At 42.8% G+C, this 25,427-nt stretch overlaps 1 protein-coding gene across 1 annotated transcript in view; it reads right to left on the bottom strand.

Annotated features, from left to right (window-relative positions):
• The window catches only part of LOC138293481 (cytochrome P450 4B1-like), a 129,387-nt gene extending 104,275 nt beyond the window's left edge, over window positions 1–25,112 (bottom strand). The window contains exons 1-5 of the mRNA XM_069232720.1: window positions 24,851–25,112; window positions 16,647–16,791; window positions 12,987–13,031; window positions 7,556–7,683; window positions 4,256–4,380 (exon numbers count right to left, since the gene is read on the bottom strand). Of these exons, the coding sequence (XP_069088821.1) occupies window positions 4,256–4,380; window positions 7,556–7,683; window positions 12,987–13,031; window positions 16,647–16,791; window positions 24,851–25,042 (635 nt within the window). The 5' untranslated portion in view covers window positions 25,043–25,112. The remainder of the gene's footprint in view (window positions 1–4,255; window positions 4,381–7,555; window positions 7,684–12,986; window positions 13,032–16,646; window positions 16,792–24,850) is intronic.
• Window positions 25,113–25,427: the final 315 nt, after the last annotated feature.

Below are 25,427 nucleotides of genomic sequence, written 5' to 3'. Positions count from 1 at the left end.
GCTAGACACCCTATACACTAATAAGGGATAACTGGGCCTGGTGCAAGGTGCAAGTATCCCTTGGTACTCACTACAAGCCAGTCCAGCCTCCTACAAGGCCCTCATAGCATACTAGGGATTTATTCCATTCTGAACCACATGTCTGGATCCCCCATTTGAATACCTTAAGCAATGCCATAGCAAGTGGGGACGAGACTCCAGAGTCATGGCACAGTGCCATTATTGTTCATAGCCACAAGAAGGGCTCAAAAGACACCCCTGCAAATTATATGCCAATTAGCTTTAATGACAATACCCAAAAAATGTTCTGTAGGCAACTTCTGCTTCGCCTACAGGACTGGATGAAAGAACATCAGATCTTGTGGCATCTTCAGGCAGGCTTCCATGAGAGTATTGGCACAATCGACCAGACTGCTTCATGACCATCTGCTAGAACTATATCAACATTAAGAAAGACCATCTGCATGTAGCCTTCATGGATATGAGGGCTGCATGTGATCTTGTACTGAGAAATACTCTCTAGGAGGTCTTGGCCCAAATGGGAATCCCTCATGTCCTTCTCCACCGCCTCATTAGGCTACACCAGTGGTTTTCAAACTTTTTAATGCCACGCCCCCAGCTCAAGAACAAACATCAGGCCCCCCTCAGAATTTTTTCACAAAATTCTATTAAGTTGGCGATGTTTAAATATGTCTTAACTTATTTAAACAGTGCATGTAAGTCCTGTTACCTTTTTAAAAATGCAATACATTAATTTCGGTTTTAAAAAAGCACTGTTATCTGAGTAATGCTTCTTTTGGCAAGAGCCTACTGCCCCCTTCTCCCCACTTCTCCCCCTCCCCCCCCCCTGGAATCACTTGAGGCCCCCCTCAGGTGGGCCCAGTTTGAAGACTCCTGGGCTGCACACAGATATATATTCCTGGGTTAGATGGAATGATCAGGGCAACTTGTTTCGCAGGATTCCCATTCAGCGTGGGGTGAAGCAGGGGTCTACTGGTTCCCACGTTGTTCTCTCTGTTTATGAACAGCATGGTTGAAGCATTGAACACGTGCAAGCGTAATGCCCCCAAGATAGCTGGTAGCTGTATCCCTGTATTGCTGATGATACCCTGCTGTTCTCTCGTACACCTATGGGCATGCAAGAATTGTTTTATCATTTCCAGAAATCTGGGGCTTGAGTGATACTTCACAGTTGTCACAGAAAATACAGTTTTTAGATCTAACTTGAACATACCTTCAGCACACTACTTATACCCCTAAGATGGGACCTGAACCTCGATATGATCGACCAAACTGCCCCTCTTAAAACCAGGACTTCTTGGGTCAGGACATTGGACATTCCGGGAGCTGGCACCTCACTGAGCTGCCCTGAAGGAGTTAATAGTGCCAGACAAGCGCTGTAGCTTGTTGAAAGCCTGGTTGAAAGCTGTTAAAACCCTGTGCAGTGAGCTAAAGCTTGAGGGCTTGTGGCAAGGACCCTTTAAGATGAGGAGTAATTCAGCCATGCAGGTCAAGGGAATTTACTGGGAACACGCTCTCCAGAAGACATGGCAGGAGGTGAGGCGAGAAGGCCTGACAGACAAATATCTTCGGGCCTGATTTAGAGTTTGGCGAATGGGGTTACTCCGTAACAAACGTGACGGATATCTCGCCCACCTTATTACGATTCCATTATGGCCTACGGACCTCTAATACGGCGGATGGGATATCTGCTGCGATTGTGATGGGGTAACCCATCCACCAAACTCTAAATCAGGCCCTATATCACAAACGTACCCCGCATTTTGAGCAGTTCTTTGATAGAATTACACCCCCCCCCATACCTCACACCTCTCCCCAATGGCAAAGGCCTTGTATATATTATTTTTTGAGTTGGTGCTTTACTCCGCAGGGCTTTCACCTCGGAGTGAGGCTAAGAGGGAGGGGGACTGCCCTTTCTGCCCTAACACCCCGAAACCGAGGTGCACCTCCTGCTTTTGTGTCACAAATACAAAAACCCGAGGCCCAGGTTGGTTCCCCCATTATGTCGAACTATAGGAGTAAGGCACTGTCTGTCGGCCTTGCGCATATTAAGATCTGACACATCGGAGCCTATTGTGATCGCTCTTTAAAGATTCCTACAGTGGGCAGGAGCTCCTAGAGCGAAGGCGATGCCGGCCTCCACGAGAGGCGCTATAACTGTATAACTGCACTCCCCTAGGTTTGATGAGAGTTTGTGTTCCCGTCTCTACTTTGAACAACTTATGAGATGGGCGCCAAATTCCTTTCACTAGAAAAGGCCATTTTGCGAAGAAGAATATGTGGCCGGAGTTAGTAGTAATGGTGTCGCGGGCTGGTTGGATGCTACATACCCAGGAGCAACTAGGAAAGATGTTTATCATTTCCGTTTTTTAAAATCTGGTCAGAAGAAGCGTGTATAGCATCTGTGCAGGAGGCAACTTCCTTGTTAATTGGCAGAGCCTGTTGCAGGCTTAATTTGTTAGAAACTGTGTCTGCAGTTGCCTACCGTTTTGTTTTTACTGTATGGTTTTATCACTGCATCTCCGTAATTGCTAAAGAGTACTGCCCGTTGAGATTTGGCAATTCCTCCCACGAAATGTTTAGAATTTATGTATGCTGTCATCTCCTTGCCTTCGACTTGCACCCTTGTAGGATCATCATCCAGCAATATTTGATTGTGTACATCTATCCACTTCCGAAATAGCCATTGTTTCTGCTGCTATGTAAGTTTGGAACCAATGTGTGCTGCTAAATTTGTCTTGCTCTTACAGGAAAAGAATTGCCCACTACACTAGGTTTATATTTTGTACTTTTTTTCATTATACCGTACGTCTCCTATGATGTTTTAGATCTGTCACGTGGGTCCTTCTGTCTGATATTGCATTGACTTCCCGGAGATGCGTTGAACCTATGTATGCTATTACATATTAATTGTCTAATGCATTTTTAAAGAGTATTGCCATGAATTTTGGAATGCTTTTTATATCATATTTTATATTGTCTTATATGAGTTTTATGAGATTGTTTTAAATATGGTGTACTGTATTTGTTTTAGGTTAGTTGTAAAAGAAATAAAGGATTTTGATGATGATATCTGCATGCCATAAAATGTTGTTAGCAGGAACAAACAAATTGGAACAAAGGTTCCAAATCAAGTGAAAAGAAAAATGATACACATCAGGTGACGTCTGAAGCTGCACAGTCATAAAGGCAGCACTACTCTATCTCACTGGGACCTGGAAGCCACAATAGAAAAAAATGCAGGTGATGGGGTTTGAAAGAGGGTAGTGGGGATAGAAAAACTGGATGCACCTGATGAAAACACTCACAAAGGAAAAAAATGTTTTCCACCCCACAAGGAAACTGAAGCACACACTGAGAAAAATCAACGAAAGTATGACAATTTCACACTGTCATCATTTTAAATATGCTTTAGAATGTTCTATATGTAAATCAAATATATTCATTCAACCAGTGAGGCCTCTATTACGAACTGTGCAGGCAAGTCATATTGGGAGAATGGTGGCTGGGCCACACAGTGGCGTGGCAAATCACACCATACTGGTGCCCTGGTTCTGTCTGGTGGAACTCATAGCTGGTGGATGGTGTGATTCACATTACGGTCTCCATAAATCTGAGTTCCGAGAAATACATACCATTCCCAAGGGATTGGGCCGGGACTTAAACATTATAATTTACTACTCTGAGGAGCACAAACACTCACCAGCAAAATGAAAATTATGGTGTTACCGGTTTGCTGGGATGTGTTTGCCCCCAGAGGATAGGTAACTCTAAGGATTACCAAAATGCCTGAAGATGGAGTGGGCTCTAGGACTGTCTCCCCTTCTTCAGACCCGAAGAGTTCTAAACAACTCCCAGCCCATCACACATGCATAGCAAGCCATCTCCCGCTCCCTGTGGCCTCCCTACTGGTGTAACCCATATTCATCCAATCACCCTCCATTTTCTTTCCTCAGAAATGAGATAATCAGGCAGCAAGTTATGGCACAGCACTTGAAAAAGGTTTTGGATGAATGTCCTATTGCTTGTGGTCAGGATCCCACCACCGGATTGGTGCTATCCCGGCCTCCATCCTCACCTTACAGTTAGAATTCTGGATGTGAGTACCAGAACTTGGTGGAGAAAAGCTAAAGTCGCCCTTCATCACAGTCTAAACAGAATGCCTCCCTCTCCCCACACACACAATTACTTTAAAAACCTTAGCACCAAAAATGAAAAAAGTCAAGAAACTCACCCGTCTGCTTGGCAGGTACTGTCATAGCTGAAGGCACATTTCATGATGCTGTCTAGGGTCATTAGGCTGACATGCTGGAAGAGTTCCACTGACTTGTTTTTATCAATGAGCTTGTCCCACTTATCCTAGAGTGGAAGAAATTTAAAATGCTTACACTTATTGCTGTGGTAAAGGTTCTCTTTTAAGTGGAGGCTTTTAAATCACAAGCACAAGGCAGCTACTTCCAGGTGAGGCTGCGAAGCCGAGATGAAGACTGGATGCAACACTCAATTAAACTGTTCCATTCTTGTTATTTTTTTAAGTGTTAAATATAGGTGTAAATTATATAACAAATGATGATTCTACACAACAGTCACACAGAGAGCAATGAAATCCACCAGAACAAGTGAGCAAAACGTTTATATACTGGGAGAAACTATGGGCCTGAATACGACCATGGCGGAGGGGATTACTCTGTCACAAACCCATTATATCCTATGGAACTTGTAATACGGCGGACGCGATATCCGTCACGTTTGTGACAGAGAAATCCCCTCCGCCAAGGTCATAATCAGGCCCTATATGTGGTGCATTTTTATTAGGCAATTAAGACATAAGGTAAAAGACGAGTATGAAAAATAAAGTGAATTTCTGTTTTGGTTGGGTAATGGAGAGGAAGCAGGAGTGCATCTATCCCTGCGGAGCAGGCATGCAAGCAGGTTCCTGAGTCCTGCGTTGCTTAATGCTGGGCGCATTTAAGTGTGGTTTGTGTAGCCCTGAAGGTCTCCCTCCTCCATCACAGAATGTGTGTAGTATTCCATGGCTGTGGGTGTCTATCTGGTCACTGGGTTTTATTATAAGCAATGAACTGAGCAGGAAGTTAATGATGCCCCTAACAGGATAGGAGTATGCATGTAAATACAAATAAATGAATTAAAGTAACTGCCATTGTATCCCATGATGTCCTGTCATCCAACCAAGCAACTGTTGGGCTCACTTCACAGTATGCAAGTGTAGAAAGAGGGGAAAATGAAAATCAACATGGGAGGGAGCTATAAAGATATGCTACTGGATGCAAAATAACTGCTTCACAGATTTATGAACAGAATAAGAGAAGGACGGAAAGCTGGAGGAGTTCTGCGATTGGTCAGTGTAGGTAAGACAGTGGAAGCCAGACAAACGTTTTTCAGTAATTCTAAAAGGTGTCTTTTAGAAAAGATCATCATTGTGGTGGTCAATTTTCTAGACAAAAAGTATGGGACATAACTGAAAGTGCTCACTTCTGGTACCACACGTATAGTAGAGGATGGAAGATCTCTCACAACCCTCCCCACCATCCTTCCCCAAAGGCCCACATATAATAGGTCACATTTAAACCTTGAACAACATGACTGCCAGGTTGATTTCAGCAACATCAGGAACTGAAGCACAATCACCTCTTAAACATGTGACGTGGCGCATGAGCCCTCCCGCCTCCACAACCTTATGTCCTCTGCACTCCACAGACACATAATAGCCACTGTATCAGAGTGAAACCCATACATAGGGGGATATTTGTGCTAGGGATCAATTAAATCGGCCCTGCATTCAACTTTAGGGAGTGGTAGAAGGAGAAGTAGTGCAGACTAAGTGATACAACTCAGCTTCACTTTTAGTCACTATAAAACCACCAAGCTTATGAATTAAAAGGCAAACCAGAAGAAAACTGTCATCAACTGACAATGGATATAATTTGACCAGTGCATTTTAAACAATATTCTCAGAATGTATTTCATTTAAATACTATAGGCTCTAACACAAAGCTACCAGGATTTCTCTCTCACTGGTATTTTAGGTACTGGTTTTAAACATAAAAATTCATGAACAATGCATTTCTCAAACCAGGAGTTAAAAACCATGAGTGCATGATAAACTGAGTGCATGAAACTCAAGTGAATAGTCAAGCAATAGTGATAAGTTAGAAGAAATAAAGAAACATTGGTTGAAAGGAAATTAATTTAAAAAAACTACTATAGGAGAGTCTGCAAGAGGTATTAGGAAGAAGTACACGGAATAGGTATTAGGAATAAGGACAGAGAATAGGGCTAGAGTAAAGGGGGAAGATTCTATGCATAGTGAGGGGCTGAAGATGAAGCAAAACCTCCTTCCCCGGAGGACTGTTGCCTAGAGAGGATGTGGGGCCAAAAGTAAGTTGAGCTCCTGGATTGCTGAAAGTGATGCAGATATATAAAAGCCTATTTTATTTATGGGGAATTGGGCTTGGGTCCACCTAGGAGCTGGATCTGGTTCAACGCAATGAGCAGTGAATTATTCCCACACCGGGGACGGACACAGTGAGTGGTCAAAGGTGAGAGGATATGTGGGAGGGAATTTTTAATATACAAGAAGGTACTCTACCCTCTGGAGCTCGCTTCTAGTCACTTAGGCTTCTAAGAGAAATTCCTCAGATTCAGGAAAAAATGTATAAACCATTACGTCGGTAGTGCCTTTGGTCACACTAGCCTATGTTAGCTTACAAACAACTCATGTCCTGCTTCAAGATGGTGGTAGCAATTTCAAGAAGGTGGGCGTCCCTGCCCAACCCATAAATGCCACCTCACCCCTCCATCAATCATGTTGTGAAAGATCTCTAGCCCCATCCTAGATGAATAACACAAAACTTGCCGCACCCACACAGGATTAAACATGCTGAATCGGAATTCGTCAGAGGATGCCACAGTTGTTAGCAAACTAAAACTTTGTTGTGCCCCACCCTTTTTTGAACTGGGTACCCCTTCATGGTGTCGTAGTTTTAAAAAACACACAAGAGTAGGCTAAACACGTTAAAGAGTCTGCCAAATTTCATGCAAATTACCGAATGGCACATATGGTTTATTTGTCAAATGTAGCACATCCATCATAGATCAGATGGTATGCTGTCTGGCAAACTCACGGTTCCTCCGCTCCATACAGAGTCAGAGGAAACGCTATATTTAGTGCAAATTTCATATCCCACGCAATTACCACACTACAGGTTAGCTAGAGAAAACAAAGATCACTAGTCACTGACATCATTTACAATGCCTTTACAGTAGAAAACAATTCTGTAAACACTCAAATCCTGCAGGTATTTAACGGTTCTAAATAAATACCTTTGTGTAGAACAGCACGGAAACTATATACATGCACATAAGCAGAGGTTAAATCATACTGTGGTGTTTTTAAAGCACGCATCAACATTAGACCATATTAAGCCATCCCTACTTTTGTGCTGAGGACCCCCTTGAAATGTGTGCATAAATAAAAGGTAGTGTTGGCAAACAAAGCCATAAAAATCCATACCAGCATAATTTTGGTCGAGTCTGAGATCAATTTCACGTAAGGTTTTAAAACATCGTAGTGAAACCCAGGAGTCAAAAGTCTTCGATGCTGAAACCACTTTGGCCCGGACAAAACCAACAATCCTCTTCCTATGGGACGAAGAATCACCAGGAGGGTAAATGCAGGATAATATTCTAAAAGACTGGAACTATTTGGGAAATAAGTATGTTAAAAGAAACATATTCACCCACAATGCCACCAATACAAATCAATGTATTTTTCATTCATTAGCGTATTGCTGTGGCGTACTCTCACAATGAGCCTTCACAGCCACAGATCCCCAGTTTGGAAGTGTGGAGCCTGTAGCTGAGTTCTAAGAATGATATGTAATGTGCCAGCACTGGAGAGAAGCTGCAGAACCCAGCAAATAGCTTCCCCCATTCTACCTTGCTTGTCCACAGACATCAGGAGAAGTCGCTAAAAGATGGGTCATGTTGCGGCATAACGACTCACCAGCTACTGCGCCTTCCTCAGGTCTGTACAGCAGTGGCGGCCGGCAGCTTTGGGAGGGGGGCGGGCGGGGCACACACACACACACACACACACACACACACACACACACACACACACACACACACACACACACACACACACAGACACGCACGCTCATCCATTAACAACACTCATTCCATTCAAACATGCACGCACGCACCAAACATTCATTTTACAAGATCACACACATTCATTCTTTCACACACACACGCACGCACGCACTCACATCAATTAACAACACTCATAACACTCAAACATGCACCCGCGCACCAAACATTCAGTGTAAAACATATCACACATACATACACACACACACACTTACCTTTAGCCTCCAGGTCCCAGGGAGGTTGGGACTGCTGCCTTCCCTCATTGGCTGACCTTAGGTCAGCCAATGAGGGAAGGCAGCAGTCCCAGCCTCGTCACAGAGTGGGATGGGGTCAGTGAGACTGCTAACCCCACCCCACTCTGTGACGAAGTGTCACTGATTGACACTCGCCCTGGGCACTTCAGGGCTTAAACCTGAAGCGCCCAGGGAGAGTGTCAATGGGTGACGCTTTCCTCGTCACCCAGGGGAGGGCCTCGAGGCACCTTTGCTGGGCCGAGGAGGTCACGCCCATAGGGGTTGTGATCTCCTCAGCCCAGCAAAGTTCAGCTCAGGCAGCCAGGAGTCTGCGCAAATCGCGCATGGCTCACTCCTGGCTGCCTGACCTGAACATGAAGAGTGTCTGTCAGGCTGACCTTAAAGGACGGGCCGCCACTGCTGTACAGATCCAGGGGAAGCAGCATCTTTCCTGTGCTGTGGAGCAGGATGCTTGCTTCATATTCAACAATGGAGGGCATGAGCAGCGCACTCCAAAGGAGGAGACCACCGAGCCCAAAAGAGGAGGGCAGGAAGAGGCCAAGCATTTTCTATATACAGGACGCGAGTGAGGGAACACCCAAAAAGTGTATGAGATACTTGTATGGTATCACGTTTAAAGCATGAAGTGGGAGAAACCTGGAAGGAGGATGGGAATGTGGCAGAAAGACGGAAAACGCTTTAGAGGGGTGTGTGCAGTAAAGTGTAAGCAAAGTTTAGATATTTTTGACTGGCTATATTTTATGCAGGTCCCCCATAACTCCTCTTCTCCTACAAAGCTGGCCTATGTAGTCAGTTTAGGGGGGCAACACAGTCTGGGAGTATAAAACACAGAACTGCAAAAGGCCTTTCCCACTGAGGGGTATTTAGTGGCATTTGAGCTTCAGTTTGAGCAGCAGTTATGAAGATCGTATTTGTAGTTATTGTTAATTGTCACTGAGTCAGTCCAATTTTCTCCATGATCGGTATGACCTCTTGTTTCGGTCCTTCAGCAGTGAAAAACGAGAAGTGGTTTTCCATTGGTGTACTGTGTGGTTGGCTGAGACAATAGTTATCTTTGAAAATACTGCAGTCACCAGTGAATCTTACAATAGGTACACGTTTTGGTTCTTCTGATGGAAGAACAGTATTTTGTCACATTCTCCTTAATGGTGTGACGTATGCATGATCCAGTAACCATGTTGCCATTCTATAGAGTCTTATGGCATCTCGGTCAGTAAATGCAATTCTGCTATTGCCAACTTTATGGTGAATCACAACAGAACAGGCATAGGAAAATGCATTCAAAAGTGCAACAAATCACTAGTGCAAATGATATCTCACTAGTCACAAACAGTTTCAAAAAGATCGAGTTACAGAACAAGAGTCGGGCTTAGAGTGCAGATTTTAGAATGGAAACAATACAAGAGTAACTACTACCAATTAAATTTTTTTTAAAAACCAAGTGAAATCAACACAAATTCCCATTTCCGGAATGAAACTGACATTCACTGGAATAAATACTGTTTAAGTTCATCAGATGTTCAAATCCCAATAGGACACCTCCTGGATCCATTAGAAAACATTTGTAACTGGAATTTCCATCAGGTAATTGTATGGTATGATTACTTAATGAGTAATATTATACTGTGGCTAGTAACAAGGGCTAGATGTATCAAGATACTGGTCACAAAAAGTGGTCACACTTTTCAACCACTCTTTTTGTGACAGTATCTAATTTTGCAGACCGACTTATGTACTAATGAGTTACTTTGCAAAATTCAATTTCAGAGTGAATCACAGTCTGACATACCTAATACATTTTAATTAGGCAGATCGCAAATTGCATCTCATTCTGACTGGCCACAATTACATGAATGATGGCCTGCAAGGGTCATCAGACCACAGCCCCTGTGACTGCATTTGAAAAAATATATTTTTTAAAAACAGCTTGACTTCCTTAAAAGAAATGGAGTAGCTTTTAAAAACAAAAAAAGTTTTCATTTTTCAAATGCTTTAGTAAAAGTTGGGAGTGGTCTCCTGGACTAATAAATATTCCCTTTGAAACTTGCACCCTATGTCACAAACAGGCCCAAAGGGGGCACCTTTCTTTTGCAACCCCCTAGTTAGGAAATGGTAACTTTTCAATGGTTGCCCACTCCTGGTATTGAATTGCAATAGAGCCAACAAGACCCTTACAAGTTGCCATTCTATATCTGGCCGCAATCCCATTTTAGGAGTCGCTAAAACTTTATCATCTCCTAAAACGAGTTTTGTACATGGGAAATCGTTTTTTGCGACTGCAAACAAGTTTAATACATCTGGTCCTAAATGCACCGGAAGTAAAGTAGTAAGGTGGACAGTGACCTGGACAGTTGTTTCAAACACTGCAAACCCTCCAGCTGAGACATCCTTCTACTTACACTAATTATCAGCTGTGTGGATCAGTCTCGGCAGCACCTGCCTATACAGACAGTTAAGAGAAAGCTAATATCATGCTTTGATATGAAAGTCATTCACGGCAGATCATCACTTTAATAAGAATTCCTATGTGTAGGAAGTTGTCTCTGTATATACTATTTCAAAGTAAGAAATAGTGTGCACAGAGTCCAAGGGTCCCCCTTAGAGGTAAGATAGTGGCAAAAATAGATAATTCTAATGCTCTATTTTGTGGTAGTGTGGTCGAGCAGTAGGCTTATCAGAGGGTAGTGTTAAGCATTTGTTTTACACACACAGGCAATAAATGAGGAACACACACTCAAAGACGTACTCCAGGCCAATAGGTTGTTATATTGAAAAATATATTTTCTTAGTTTATTTTAAGAACCACAGGTTCAAGATTTACATCAAACACTTTAAATGTAACATACTTCACTTAGATACTTTAGGAACTTTGAATGAAAACAATATTATCTACAGTCTTTGTAAAAATGGCAATAAGCTATTTTCAAAGTGGACACTGCAAAAATCAACAGTTCCTGGGGGAGGTAAGTAAAGGTTAGATTAGGGGGTTAGTTAAACACTTACAAGTCTCAGTTCTGGGGCATTGGCAGCCCACCGTTGGGGGTTCAAGGCAACCCCAAAGTTACCACACCAGCAGCTCAGGGCCGGTCAGGTGCAGAGGTCAAAGAGGTGCCCAAAACACAAAGAAGCCTATGGAGAACAGGGGTGCTCCGGTTCCAGTCTGCCAGCAGGTAAGTACCTGCGTCCTCGGGGGGCAGACCAGGGGGTTTTGTAGAGCACTGGGGGGGACACAAGTAGGCACACAAGACACACCCTCAGCGGCACAGGGGCGGCCGGGTGCAGTGTGCAAAGCAGGCGTCAGGTTTTGTGTTGGTCTCAATGGAGGGACCCGGGGGTCACTCTAGCGGTGCAGGCAGGCAGGCACGGGGGGGGCTTCTCGGGACAGCCACCACTTGGGCTAAGCAGAGGGTCGCCTGGGGGTCACTCCTGCGCTGAGGTTCGGTTCCTTCATGTCCTGGGGGCTGCGGGTGCAGTGCTGGTTCCAGGCGTCGGGTCCTTTGTTACAGGCAGTCGCGGTCAGGGGGAGCTTCCGGATTCTCTCTGCAGGCGTCGCTGTAGTGGTTCAGGGGGGCCGTCTCTGGCTACTCACGGGCTCGCAGTCGCCGCGGAGTCCTCCCTGTGTTGTTTGTTCTCTGGATCTCGAGTCTGGGGTGTCGGTGCAGGAAACGTGCAGTCTTTGAAAGTTGCTTCTTGTTGCAAAGAAGTAGCTGGTTGTGAACAGGGCCGCTGTTCACTGGAGTTTCTTGGTCCTTTAGTCTAGGGCAGTCTGCTGAAACACTGTAGGGGCATATTGCTCATGCAGCTATGCTCTCACCTGTGGTATAGTGCACCCTGCCTTAGGGCTGTAAGGCCTGCTAGAGGGGTGACTTACCTATGCCACAGGCAGTATTTTGTGGGCATGGCTTCCTGAGGGGGATGCCATGTCGACTTTGCCTTTTTCTCCCCACCAACACACACAACCTACAATGGCAGTATGCATGTGTTAGGTGAGGGGTCCCTTAGGGTGGCACAACATATGCTGCAGCCCTTAGGGGCCTTCCCTGGTCACAGGGCCCTTGGTACCACCGGTACCTTTTACAAGGGACTTATCTGTGTGCCAATTGTGGAAACAATGGTACATTTTACGTGAAAGAACATTGGTGCTGGGGCCTGGTTAGCAGGGTCCCAGCACACTTCTCAGTCAAGTCAGCATCAGTATCAGGCAAAAAGTGGGGGGTAACTGCAACAGGGAGCCATTTTCCTACACTATGAAACTTTGGTGTCCCCATTACAAGTCAAACCACATGAATGCATTAGATCTTCCAAAGAGTGGTGTTAATCAAATCATATAAGGACAAACCTTTAGTAGTTTAATGGAACAACATTGGTAAATATTAGAATTACTATATTTAGTTAAAATCCCCCCAAATATTTGTAGGCATCTATCCTGCAATTTAAAGCTTGTGGCAATGTACAATGAACCAAAGCATAATTTCCTTTCCGTTGTAATTTTCAGCCATAGAATGTCAGTAAGTATTTTAGAATCATTTCCATACGTACCAATCCAGGGCACTACGAAATCGTACACCATTGCACCCTTGGGATCTAGTGAAACGAATATAAAATAGTGTAAAGAGTAAGAAATGTCTTTCAGTATACATTTTTTCTAAATAAAATATATGAGAAAACAAATTGGTTTATATTTTTGAAGTATTTTTTAATTTATGGAACATCTGTAAAAACAAATTGTATTTTTGAATTCTGCAGTTTGTAGTCAGTGTCTACTTACTTGAGGTAACGCAATGGCTCCACATTATACTGTCATGTTAAAGCCCGATTAAATGGTCATTTCTGTTCACGATTAACAAATTTGGTAAACTAATCTTATTCAAAATCCTGCATGCAACGAGTTTTGGGGTCGAAAAGAGGGAAAACTATAAGAACTATTTTAGGGTTTTTTCACTTATCGCTAAATGCGACAAAACTGGATTGTGCAATTTAAAAATAACAAACGTGTCAGTGTAGCAGGATACTTGAATGAATTCTCTGCACTTTTGTTTTAGTGAGTGGGTGGCAGTCAGACCAGGGAAGTGCCGAAGTTCATATCATTCCTATTGGATCCAGATTGTCAGAGTAGTGCAAACTTGACATTTTCTTGGGCTGGAAAAATCGAATTTGTCACTACAGGAGGGGAGCGATGGCAGAAGCTATTTATTGGCTTACCATGATTTGGACAGTGATAAAAACCTAAAACTCAAATTCGTTTTGAAGAAGGGATTGTGCATTAAGAAGCCATTTTGAATAATTTCTGTTACTGCAGAAACTGGCTAATTTCAGATCGGCATGAATCATGCCTACATCTGTACACCTGGGATTTGTGGCTTTCAAAAGCACCTGCTACAGGTGACCCATTCAATGTTAGAGGTAGGCACGTCAACATCTCACAAAAGTGTATTCTGATATGTGCATGCAGCAGTTTGGCTTACAGCAGTTCCAGGATTTTAAAATCTCTCAAAGCGTGATGAAAACCCGCACTGCAACCTACATGCGACGTTCAATTTTACACCACTTGCACAGTTTCAATACAGTTTTACAGTAGCCTTACTTAAAAGCCAATTACTGGCCATGTGTTAAAAATCAAAGCACACACACTTGGAGGTGTTAGCAGCCACCCAGTGCTTAGCAGACATAATATGCCATCGAGAAACACAACAATCTGAGACTAATCTGCTGAAAGGTGATTTTTCATATAAACTGTGATAGTACATTAAGTAAAATCTCTCTCTTTCTCTCATTACATAGTCTACAGGTGTACCTCAGGATGCATGCAGTGTGGCTGCAGAAAGATCTACTCCACAGATGGTGTCACAGGAAGTTGACATGCAGTTCTACTGGAGTGAGAGTGTGATCAGAAATGGGAAGAGTGAAAGGGATGTTAATAGGTCTAGTGTGTGTGAGTAGAATCAGGGAGTGAGAGGAGAGTGATTTCAAGCCATAGTGAGTGTGAGATGGGTCACTATGTATGCGAGTAGGCACATATAAGCACATGTGAATAAGAGCAACCTTAAAATGATTCAGAGTAAATCAAAAGAAATAAGGGAAAGTGGGTAAAGAGAACAGTGAATAAGAGTGGGAATGTGGTGACTGCCCAAGTTGCAGACATTAGCTAAACCGTGTGTGGTATCTGACGTTTGAGTGCGTACTTCCTCAGGTAAAGACTGGAGTTGAAGGTGGTTTAATGAATGAAGGTGCAGTACAAATCAGACCTGAGAACTCAAGTTTGAGGGCGATGAATACATCCAGGCTGAGGAAGATGTAGAAATCAGTCTGGAGATGAAGATAAATCAGGGCCGAGTGGGACTGACAAATCTAGGCTGGCAACAGAAAACTAAGCAGCAGTGGATAGACAAATTCTAATCTGAACAAGACAGAATAGTCAGGACTGACAATAATGGAGAAAGCAGGGCTGTGGAGGATGGATAAAAAAAGACTGTGGAATGAAGGCGAAATCAAGGAGATGATTAACTTCAGGCTTAGCTCTGCAGTAGAAAATTGTAGGTCCAACTCTAAGTGTGCTACATTCCAGCTGGTATAACTCTGAATAGAATAAATAATCTCAGGCAAAACATTGCCAAATGTTTTAATAATAATTCCTCTTGCTCCACCATGCTGCCCTGTCCTGAAACCTAGAAGAAGGCATTGACTGAGGGTCTCATCTGACAAAACACCCCTCCTTAAAACGTCCTGTAAAACATAAATGAGCCTGGCAATGCAAAACATCTGGCAAGTCATTAAAGCAGGTACAATGTTTGAACTAATGTGCAGAGTGCCCTGACTATCCAACCAGTTGTATTTCTTGGTGCACTCCCTTCATTCAGGGTCTCTACCATGTTGACCAAGACAACCACTTGTTTTGCAGAGATACTTCTTACAGTAAGAGGTCTCTGTCTGCTCCATAGGTTTGGTGCATGTTCTCTATTCTCTACTTTCTACTGTGCCCCTTAATTGAGCCTCCACATCTTAAATGATCAGGTGTTGAAGGTCATCTGCCAGGGAAGGGAGGTCCTTGGGTTCTTATCTCCACTCCATTCTACTCCTTCATTCTCCTGACTCCTAACTCAATTGAGAATCTATCAGAAGATACATTCTTACGTGAGCATGCATTTAAGCTTACTCGCAGTCAACCACTGTCACTGCTCATGTGAGGAGAGTGTGTTTAAAGTGGTGGCACCATCACTTCAGACGGCTACATGGGAAATTCCGAAGTACAAGCGTTATAACAAGTCAGGTATAATCAGTTGACTAAATTAGCAGCAGAGTTTAGAGAATAATTATTTTGTGAACACACCACCCAACCACACATCCTCCCAATCGGTACTCTATGGAGAGTCCTTCCACATGCACCCAGCTTTTTCCTAATATCTCATGATATGAATTTCATCGAACATCTGACATAACTTTCCATTCAACAATACCAGAACACACCTGCGATCAAGACATACCGGCAAATGGCGAGGGAAAGCTCTTGCTCCCTTATGCGCACACCACCCAAGCCTTTTATTTGGCAAAATATTCCCAAACTAAAAAATTGTCACGATACACACCAACATACTTCCTAGAAGCACCCCAATAAATTCAGCATAGAGGACACTCTCGTGTACACTTACACATATGACCGTGTGGATCAACACCTAGAACCATTCACCCTCCTTTATAAAAGCAATAGAGGCATTGAAGAGTATCTTGATTTTTTATGACTTGTCCCACTGTCCATACTCCAACGGACATACATCTCCAAAATAAATACACTGTAAACAGGCCACGTGGAACTAACACATCTACAGTAACCCACAATCTCCATTCATCGGACATTCCAGAGCTGTCTATACCCACAGTAAAATTGCACACCTCAACTCATATCTCACCCGCGTCCCTCCACACGTTTAGGAAGTGTGAACAGTAAAAATCAAGCAATTCAATGTGCACTCAAGTCCTTGTTAGCAACCGGCATTCCAAGGTCTAATCACTGTAAATGAGGATGACAAACGAAGGTCCCTTCTTCAAAAAGGGTGCTATGCCGACAGCAATTCTCAGTTATCTGATGCATTGATAGCAGGAAGATCCGACAAATTAAAAGAAAATAAAAAGGACAAATGCAAAACAGTTTCAAACCCAATAGTTTACTCAAGTGAAAAAAAAGAATATATTTAGATTACCCACCTCCTCTGCCAAAGACAACTTTTGCATAATCAGGGTGATTGATGGCCAAAGATGCAAAGACATTTCCCATCCACATGGGAAATCCGTAATTGTATTTGTGTGTCCATGATACCAGCTTGGCCAGGTCTGTTCCATCTTGTTTAAACTGCAGAATTGAAGGAATATGATAAATCAGTTCTCCTAGAATACACACGGATTATTACACCATGTTAACATCTCCATCAATTTAATACTATCTTGTCTCCTAAGGCTCTCAATGCATTCGTGGATCCATTCTTTTTAGTCGTTTTCAAGGAGATAAACATTCAGGGATAAACGAAGAAGAACAGAAAAAAACACAACTCCAAATTTCAATGTCCTCCTCCAAAACCCCTATTTCCACCCGTGGTTCAATATGTGAACTATGTGGTTGGTTCTATGATGCCATGTTCTTATGAGGCTGTATAAACTGCATATCCATAAAATACTACTATCATCTTTTTTTAAAACCATAAAACACTTTGAAACTGACCAGGACGATGAAGGTTTAGTTTCTACAGGTCAGGTTATGACTCTCCGTGCTCTCGGCTCTCCCATGTGGTTAAGAAAAATGGTTTTAACCCTTCAAGGTGGGTGCGTTCAGCCCAAGGCCAATTAATATATCTGAAACATGGGAAACGTGCTGGACCCTCATCACATTCTGTAGGGTGGCCCATCATTTTGCATTATGTCACTGTTTGAAGGCATCATTCTCGTTCCAGGTGTAAAGAGAGACGGCTCAGGATTGGAACCCTGTGCCAACTCCTCTCTGAGTTCACAGACGATAATCGTCCGCTGGCGGTAATCACACGAAAAACAGCCTTTTGTTGGGAGTGAGAGTGGGACTGAATGTTTAGAGCTATAAACCTGAAACCTAATAAGACCACAAACTCGTAATGCCAGCACAGCTGCAACTAGCAACTGGTGTACGGTTTCCAATCTCTCTAGTGTATTATAATTATCATATTACAAATACTCTCCTGAGCAACCCATGCAAAACTGCATTGTGCTGTAGATACCAGGTATGGTATTTTAGACTCTTTCCCAGATTTAGGTATAACAAGTAGCATTAGTGTTTGCACACCACAGTTTCACATGATTGCCACTTCATGATAATTTTCGTTGGACAAGGGTGTCCTTGAACGACTGCAGGTGTGTGGAAGCTACATCAAAAATGGGAGATCCCAATTTGATCGCAATCTCATGTTGGCTCCCAAATTGGGATACACGAGGGTCGCCAGATTCCCCTGGTTCTCGGGATATGAGTATTACACAAAAGTGAACATGTCTTGGACCAGATCAACCTAAGAGTGTGAGTCAAGCAACAGCATTCAAACGTAGTGACGCATTCACAGTTTTCAGTTGTCTTTCAAAACCACACCACTGTAATCTCTCAGAAATAATAAGGATACCACGTATATTGTAGCCACCACAGTACAGAATTTGTACTAGTGGCAACTTCAGAAGAGCTTTGGACCTGGTGTGATGAAGGTGACAAAGTGGCCTTCAAACTGCTTTATCTTTTTGAGGAGACCAACTCAGTGTTACCCATTCCATCCTCAATGACTGCCTTGGCATCGCTGGTAGGAAGAGTCTGCTCTGCAGACGTTTTCTTCTTTTCTGGAGAATCATACTTAGTCAATTTTGTTTACCTCATTGAGCCACCAAAGATGAGGATGCCCTTCAGAGTCCCTTTAGACTCTGCCCTATTACCCATTCTGTTTAACCTTTACATCAAGCTGCCGGCTGACTTAATTAGGTTGTTTGGACACCTTATTTTACTCTGACAAGCTATACAGCTCATGATAAAACTGGATCATAAGTCTGCCAGTTGTACACGGCAGCTTGAGGTGCATCTACAGGGAACCTAGAGGTGTATTTCTTCCAACATTCTAAAACTGAACATGGAAACATTAATTGCTAATGTTTTGGTGAGAATTTATTCTAGCAGGAAGTTTTTCCCATGCCTGCTTTGGTCATCAAGAGATTAGGCATATTGTTTGACTGGGACACTTCCAAACTTTTATCACAAATTTAACAGGTCTGATGTGCAGGCTTTCTTCAAATAAAGATGCTGAAGAACATCTACCCCTCATTCATCAGACAAACATGTCTCCAGTGTTGGGGTATGTGCGCTGTAACATTGACATTACTGCAATGCGATCTCCCTTGGCCTTCCGAAGTATGGCATCTCAAAACCTCACTCTCTTTGGGTTCTGGTAGTGAGGAATGTGTGAGGACTGTAAGGACATCTTCTCACTAGCTCATTGCTCCCTCCATTGACTCCCAGTCATGCAGAAAATCTAGTTCAAGTTTCTCTGTCTCATGTACCCTGCACTCTAAGACAGGACATGGTTTTCTATTACTTAATTTGACCTCTTGTGTGCTTGTGAAAACCCTGTGGTCTGGAGATCACTTCTGTTAAAATTTCCATGAAAAAGCATGCTTGAAGTGGCGGTGAAGCTTTCTAATTATTGGGGCCCCTGCTATGGAATTAGTTTGCTTTGGGAATATGCTGTTCTGCCAATTTTAGCTAATTTATGCTTCAAGCAAAATCTCAAAATGCACACGTTTTGTAATCAGATGTAATGTTGTTCTCTTTGTGCATAGCATCAAGATGCCTTTTCTAGCGAACATATGTTCAGGAAATAAATTTAATAATAATGCAAAAATAAATAATAAAAATATGTTAAGCTTTAAATACATTAGTGACAAATCTTAATTGATCTTAAGTACACTGTGGAGACAATGGTATACTATTGAATTATCTAGCACTTTGCTTGCGAGAGTTATACTTTCCTTATTTGTGATCTGCTGCTGGAATTCATTCATGTTAAAGTCAATCTAGTAAGATTTATCCACTCATGCAGTTAAAAACATACACCGGCTACAGATGTCAGGAGGTAGTGAAGGGTTCAACTTTACTGTTGATGATGCTTAAAAGATTAATGACTTTCAACACTATAGATCATATGTTGATACACTTCACATACTGGGTACATGTAGTGCTTCATTCCTTGGAACAGGGAGAAAATCAACAAGCATTTGCAATACAATAGGTCTCATATTTGCTTGATTTAGAGCTATTGGCATTGTAAATTCATAAGTGGACTTTTCTTGCTACATAAATTCGTCAACCCTGCCTCATAATTTCGTCTTTTCCTGTTATATAATTCCAGTGGCCCTGCATAGAACTAAAGCACTTCCATTTACCCTCTTCCTCTATCTGCAGCAAAAAAATGAAACTGTTCCCATTTAGCATCCTAATTTAAATCTGCCATGCTAATTCCAATAAAATACCCATTCACCACCTCACCATCAGAGTTGCTTTCTGGCTAACACAACTCCCCAAAAAAAGACACAAGACAGCTATAGCAGAGAAATAAACTAGAAGGGTCACCCAAACATATCACAAGTGTTCAAACAGTCATAGTGAAACAAGGATGTCAAGTTGGCCTGAATCATGGTCATAATTGTAATAAGGAGAGATTATTCAAACATATACAATTATCATGTAAAACTTTATTAGAAATAAACGTTTGGCATTAGACTGTAACGCTCAAAAGTGTCCTAGAGGGCACCATAACAAAATATCATTTGTAAGAAACATGGTCATGTAATCATATTGTTAGCCCCTATAGGGCATAACCCCATGAAAAACGGGAGGAAATAATGAAGTGCAACCATATACTCAGCCTCAAGAGGGTGTTTTTAGGACTAGCAGGCCTACTGCAAAACTTCTCCCAGATGTAAAACAAACGTTCTAGCCATGAGAAAGCTTAAAAGATACTGACTGGTGAGAGGGATTATTATTTTGAGGTCCCCACTAACCTAGTGTGGGGACCCATAGATGATGTAGACAGAAAGAGCATTTTGAAGGTGGTCCCATTGTCCTAGGACCGCCACAGGCTGAATTATGAGCAAAAATGTTTTGTAAAAGTACTGCCCATCAAAACATTAGGAGGCAAATTTCCATGCCATGAATATTATAGCATGTTGACTGCAATGCTCAGAACAGCCCCTAGAGGACACCACAATAAAAGTAGCATGTGAAAGAAACATGGTCATGTACCCATATAGTCAGCCCTTAGAGAGCATAACCACATGAAAAAAGAATGGAAGAAAATAATGCAGTGTAATCATATATTTGGCCCCTAGAGAGCATAGTGCATTACACATTTTCAAGGCTAGCAGGCCCATTGCAAGGATATTACTAACAAAGCCCATAAAATATAACTTCTCCCAGCTGTAAAACAAAAGTTTGAGTCATGAGAGAGCTTAAACAGATAATGAATGGTGGGAGGGGTTATTATTTTAGAGTCCTCACTAACATAGTGTGGGGACCCAGAGATGATGTAGAAAGAAAGAGTGCATTGTGATCTATGTTTTGGAAGTGGTCCCACTGTCCTAGGACCACCCCAGGTTGAGTAATGAGCAAAAATGTTTTGTGAAGTTAATACCCTGCAAAGCATTATGGCTCAAGTTTCCGCGCCGGGAATATTTTAGTATGTTGGTATGACTGTAATGCTTAGAACAACCCCTACAGGACACCACAATGAAAATAGCATTTGTAAAAAACATGGCCATGTAACTATATAGTTAACCCCTAGAAGGCATAACCACACAAAAATAAAATTGCATTAAATAATGTAGTGTAACCATATATTTAGGTCCTGGAGGGCATAAGGTATTACAAATTTTCAAGGGCAGCAGGCCTATAGCAATGATATTACAAACAAGCCCCTTAAAACACAAGCTATTCCCAGCTGTAAAAGAAAAGTTCCAGCCATGAGAGCGCTTTAAAAGCCACCAAATGGTAGGAGGGGTTATTATTTTGGGGTCCCATCTAACCAAGTGTGGTGACCCAGAGACGATGTAGACAGAAAGAGCATGTTGTGCTAAATGTTTCATAGATGGTCCCATTGTCCTAGGACAGGTGTCTCCAACCAGTCAATAGTGAGTTACCAGTAGCTCCCAGATACCTTCAGAGTAGCTCACAGCCTGGAGTTAATTTTTAAGTAAGCACAGGGTCACATTTTTTTCCTGTTAAAGTTAAGGGAATGCTGTGTCTATTTAGCATTATTATCATCAGGCTGCAGATAGCAGGACCTGATAAGGAGAAGTGCTAGAGTCAGATTCATGACCCAGGTCACAGAGGTGAAGAACTGAAGCACTAAGCTATTGAACTCTTAAATAAAAGTCCTTGTAAGCTCAATATTGGGGGTAGGAACAAAATGGTGTTTCTCAATACTTTTAAATTGGATAAAGTTAAAATGAAAAGTTACCTTATGATTAAGTTAACTTTTCATTTTAATGTTCTCAATTTATTTTTCTAAAGTGTTGCATTTACAAACAGCATGTCTCTTGTTCCCAGTGCAGCACTCTACCATATTTATAAATTAGAAAATACAGTCATTCTTTTTTTTAAAAAGGAGAAAAATAAAGTAAAAGAAGATGTTTCACATGTTTGTACTTTCAATTTTTCCAATTTAAAAATGTTTTTGTATGTTTGTGTTATACATGTTCATACATCCCCAAAGACATCCCCATACATCCTCTCACTGACACAGATGGCAGCCACTAGTCAAAGTATTTTGTTCAAACCATATGATTTGGCTCTACGGAATGAGGCTTATAGTCAAGGAGTCTGGGGGTGAGGGTGTCTGGTAATAATGCACAATTTGTTTATCCTTCAGTAGCTCGCAATCATTTTCACTGATCAGAAGTAACTCTTACTAGAGAAAAGGGTGGAGACCCCTGTTCAAGCACCACCACAAGCTGAGTTATGAGCAAACATGTTTTGTAAAAGTAATGCCCTGCAAAGCATTATGGGGCGAGTTTCCTGACTGCAGTGAATATTGTAGTATCGGCTTTCCCGCTGAGCCAGGAGAGCTGCTTTCGTTTCCAATATTTCTGTTTTACGTAAAGCATTTATCAATTTCAAGTATTTTAAGGGGGCAGGCACAAGAAATGACTGATTAGGTGACTGTGAACACTGTGACCAGCACTCCAATACTGCAGATTGAGTTTGCCTATTCACGCTGGGAGTGTGCTGGCCACCATGCAGCACTAAGGGGAGAGACAAAAGAAAAAAATAAAAGTTCACCCACTCCGAAGAATATCGGCAGTCGTGCAATACTCCATGTAACAGGGGCAGTCAGCAAGGCTTGACAAAAACAGCCTCAAGGCGGGACAAACGTAGAGCATTTACCAATTACATCAAGGTATTTTTGAAAGGCAAGCTCAGGAACAAATGAAAGTGATGGATGTGAGATGGGCATGGTTAAAAGCCCACAATACTTACAACAGGTCAAAGCGCTTGCACACTCGACCTAAAAATGTGGCTGTGTTTTAATATAGCAGAGTAATGAATATCTAAAGGTAAGGGTCTCAGAGGTCTCCCCCATCTCTCCTAGCTTTCTCAAAGATGATTCAAGATGGCTGATGGGTAGCTGCTCCTCAATGGAGCTCATCAGTGCTGCCCTTTACAAATAATTTAGCTGAACATCCGTACCCCTTCACATCCTCCTCTAGCTGGAACATATCAGTCCTGATGCATCCGAAACTCCCAACCCCAATACCTCTCTCCAGAACATTCAACATTTGCAGAACTTGACGGCTGCTCAGCAGCAGCAGCAACACATAGAACGACTCCTGGTGGCCATTAGACCTAGGACCCGCACCCAATCCCTCCCACCACGCCAGAAACCTTGGAATCATCACTGACAACAAGCTCACCATAAAAGCACAGATCAACGCCATCTCCTCCCTCTGCTTACTCACTTTGTGTATGCTACTTAAGATCAAGTGGCTACCTACCCTACACATGAGACGCACTGTGACACAGGCCCTCATCATCAGCCAACTGGGCTACGGCAACGCCCTCTATGTAGGAATCGCCACACACCTGCTACAGAGACTACAGACAGAACGCCGCAGCCAGGTTCATCCTCGGGCTTCCCCGATGAACCCACATCACACCCCACCTCAGGCAACTCCACTGATTCCCCGTACAGAAGAGAGGCCAATTCAAACTGCTGACCAACGCACACAAACCTCTACACAACCAAGGACCTGCGTACATCAACCACTGCCTGAACTTCCACCAACCGTTGAGAAGACTACGCTCTGCCTCCCTTTCACTTTCCCATACTCCCCCATCTACTGAAGCAGAAGTGGAGGATACTCCTTCTCTCACATCGCATCAAAAACTTGGAACAGCCTCTCCATGCACCTCCGGGCCATCACCTCACTTCCGAATGGCCCTCAGGACCTGGCTGTTCGAATAAGCCTCTGGGACCTGCAAGTGCCTGGATACCCAACTGAGTGATTAGCTGCGCTTTATAAATCCTGATGAGCGTATTTATTGAACTGCATAGACCAACATTCACTGAATAACATTATTTAAATAACTAAACACAAAGCTGTGGTGTGGGGCTTAAGGAGAAAATATAGGATTTAACCCTATAGGCCCTGAACTGCACACTATACAATCCTGGACTCAAATATTGGCTACTCCACTTGACCGCATTGTGTGATCCACAGCCAATCACTTTATTTCACTAATAGTAATTTTCCTAAACCATCAAGTTTGAGAGTGTGTTAAAGTAATTCAATACACGACCTGTGCTCTACAAAAACCACACTTATGCATAGTTAATATAAAATTAAGCTTCAAACTTAATACCAATATAAGCTATCTGAACAGAGAGCTTGACAAAGTGAAACACTCTGGGTAACTCGTGACAACATTGTCAAGGCATGGGGTATTCTTGAATATTTCATTTTTAAAAACACATTAATTTCAATAAAATCCACTTAGTTCGGTAATATACCCGTATGGACGTAATTAAGACTGTGAGGAGTGTTGAAAAATACACTTTAAAATGTCCAAAAGCCCACTTTTCTGTTTTAAAGCTATTATTTTTGTCACTATATATATCCCAATTTACACCTGTTGATGGCTCAGCTCGTGCTTTAGAAACTGCAGCCAAACCAGACCCCTGTCTTGGATCTCCGCGCGGCTGTCCCTGTGCCCCAAGAAATGTAGCGTTTCCTGCGCCCTTCTCCGTCACTTGAGTGGACATCTCAACTCGCTGCTGTTGCTTTAAGAAGTCACGGCAACAGCAACGCCTATGCTTACTAAACTGAAGGAGTCACCGCGATGGGAAATTCCCGCTTCTTACCTCCTTGACGTGTCCAAAGAACCAGTGTTTAGGAGGTCCTGGGAAACTGGCAAAACCTGCAGCCAGGCGCCTATTTCGAAGATAGAGCGTGACCGCTTTCAGCAGCAACCCGGCCACACACAGCAAAGCAGCGGCCTGAAAAACCCCTCTCACGTCCAGTGACAGTCCGAGGGCGCTCAGTGCAGATGCCATGGTGCAGCTGTTGCTGCTTTCACTCTGTTGTGCTTTCCCTGATGATTTCCCCCGGTTTTGTGTGTCGCTGGGCGAGAACAGGGCAAATGGGCGGGGTGAGCTTGAGACACACCCCTGATGGCTTTTCATTCATGTAGTTCTCACTTACCGCAAGGGACTGTAGGGACGGGCACAGCGCCACCTGCTGGAAACGGATCGTCAAAACACTCAGTTTTACTAAATTGTTCAGTCGCAACTAGAGTAACGCTGTAGCGCACCATGTATAATTTATATCATGTTGTTTTTCTTCCAAAATTCCAAAAATGTGATCGCACATTCCTGCAGCAGACTGAACGCCTGTGTGTTTTATAGGTACATCCATGTGGTAGACCGAACGCTCAGGTTG

Source organism: Pleurodeles waltl, chromosome 4_2 (genome assembly GCF_031143425.1).
Source record: "Pleurodeles waltl isolate 20211129_DDA chromosome 4_2, aPleWal1.hap1.20221129, whole genome shotgun sequence".
Lineage (NCBI taxonomy): Eukaryota > Metazoa > Chordata > Amphibia > Caudata > Salamandridae > Pleurodeles > Pleurodeles waltl.
This window is presented reverse-complemented; position numbering and strand designations above follow the sequence as displayed.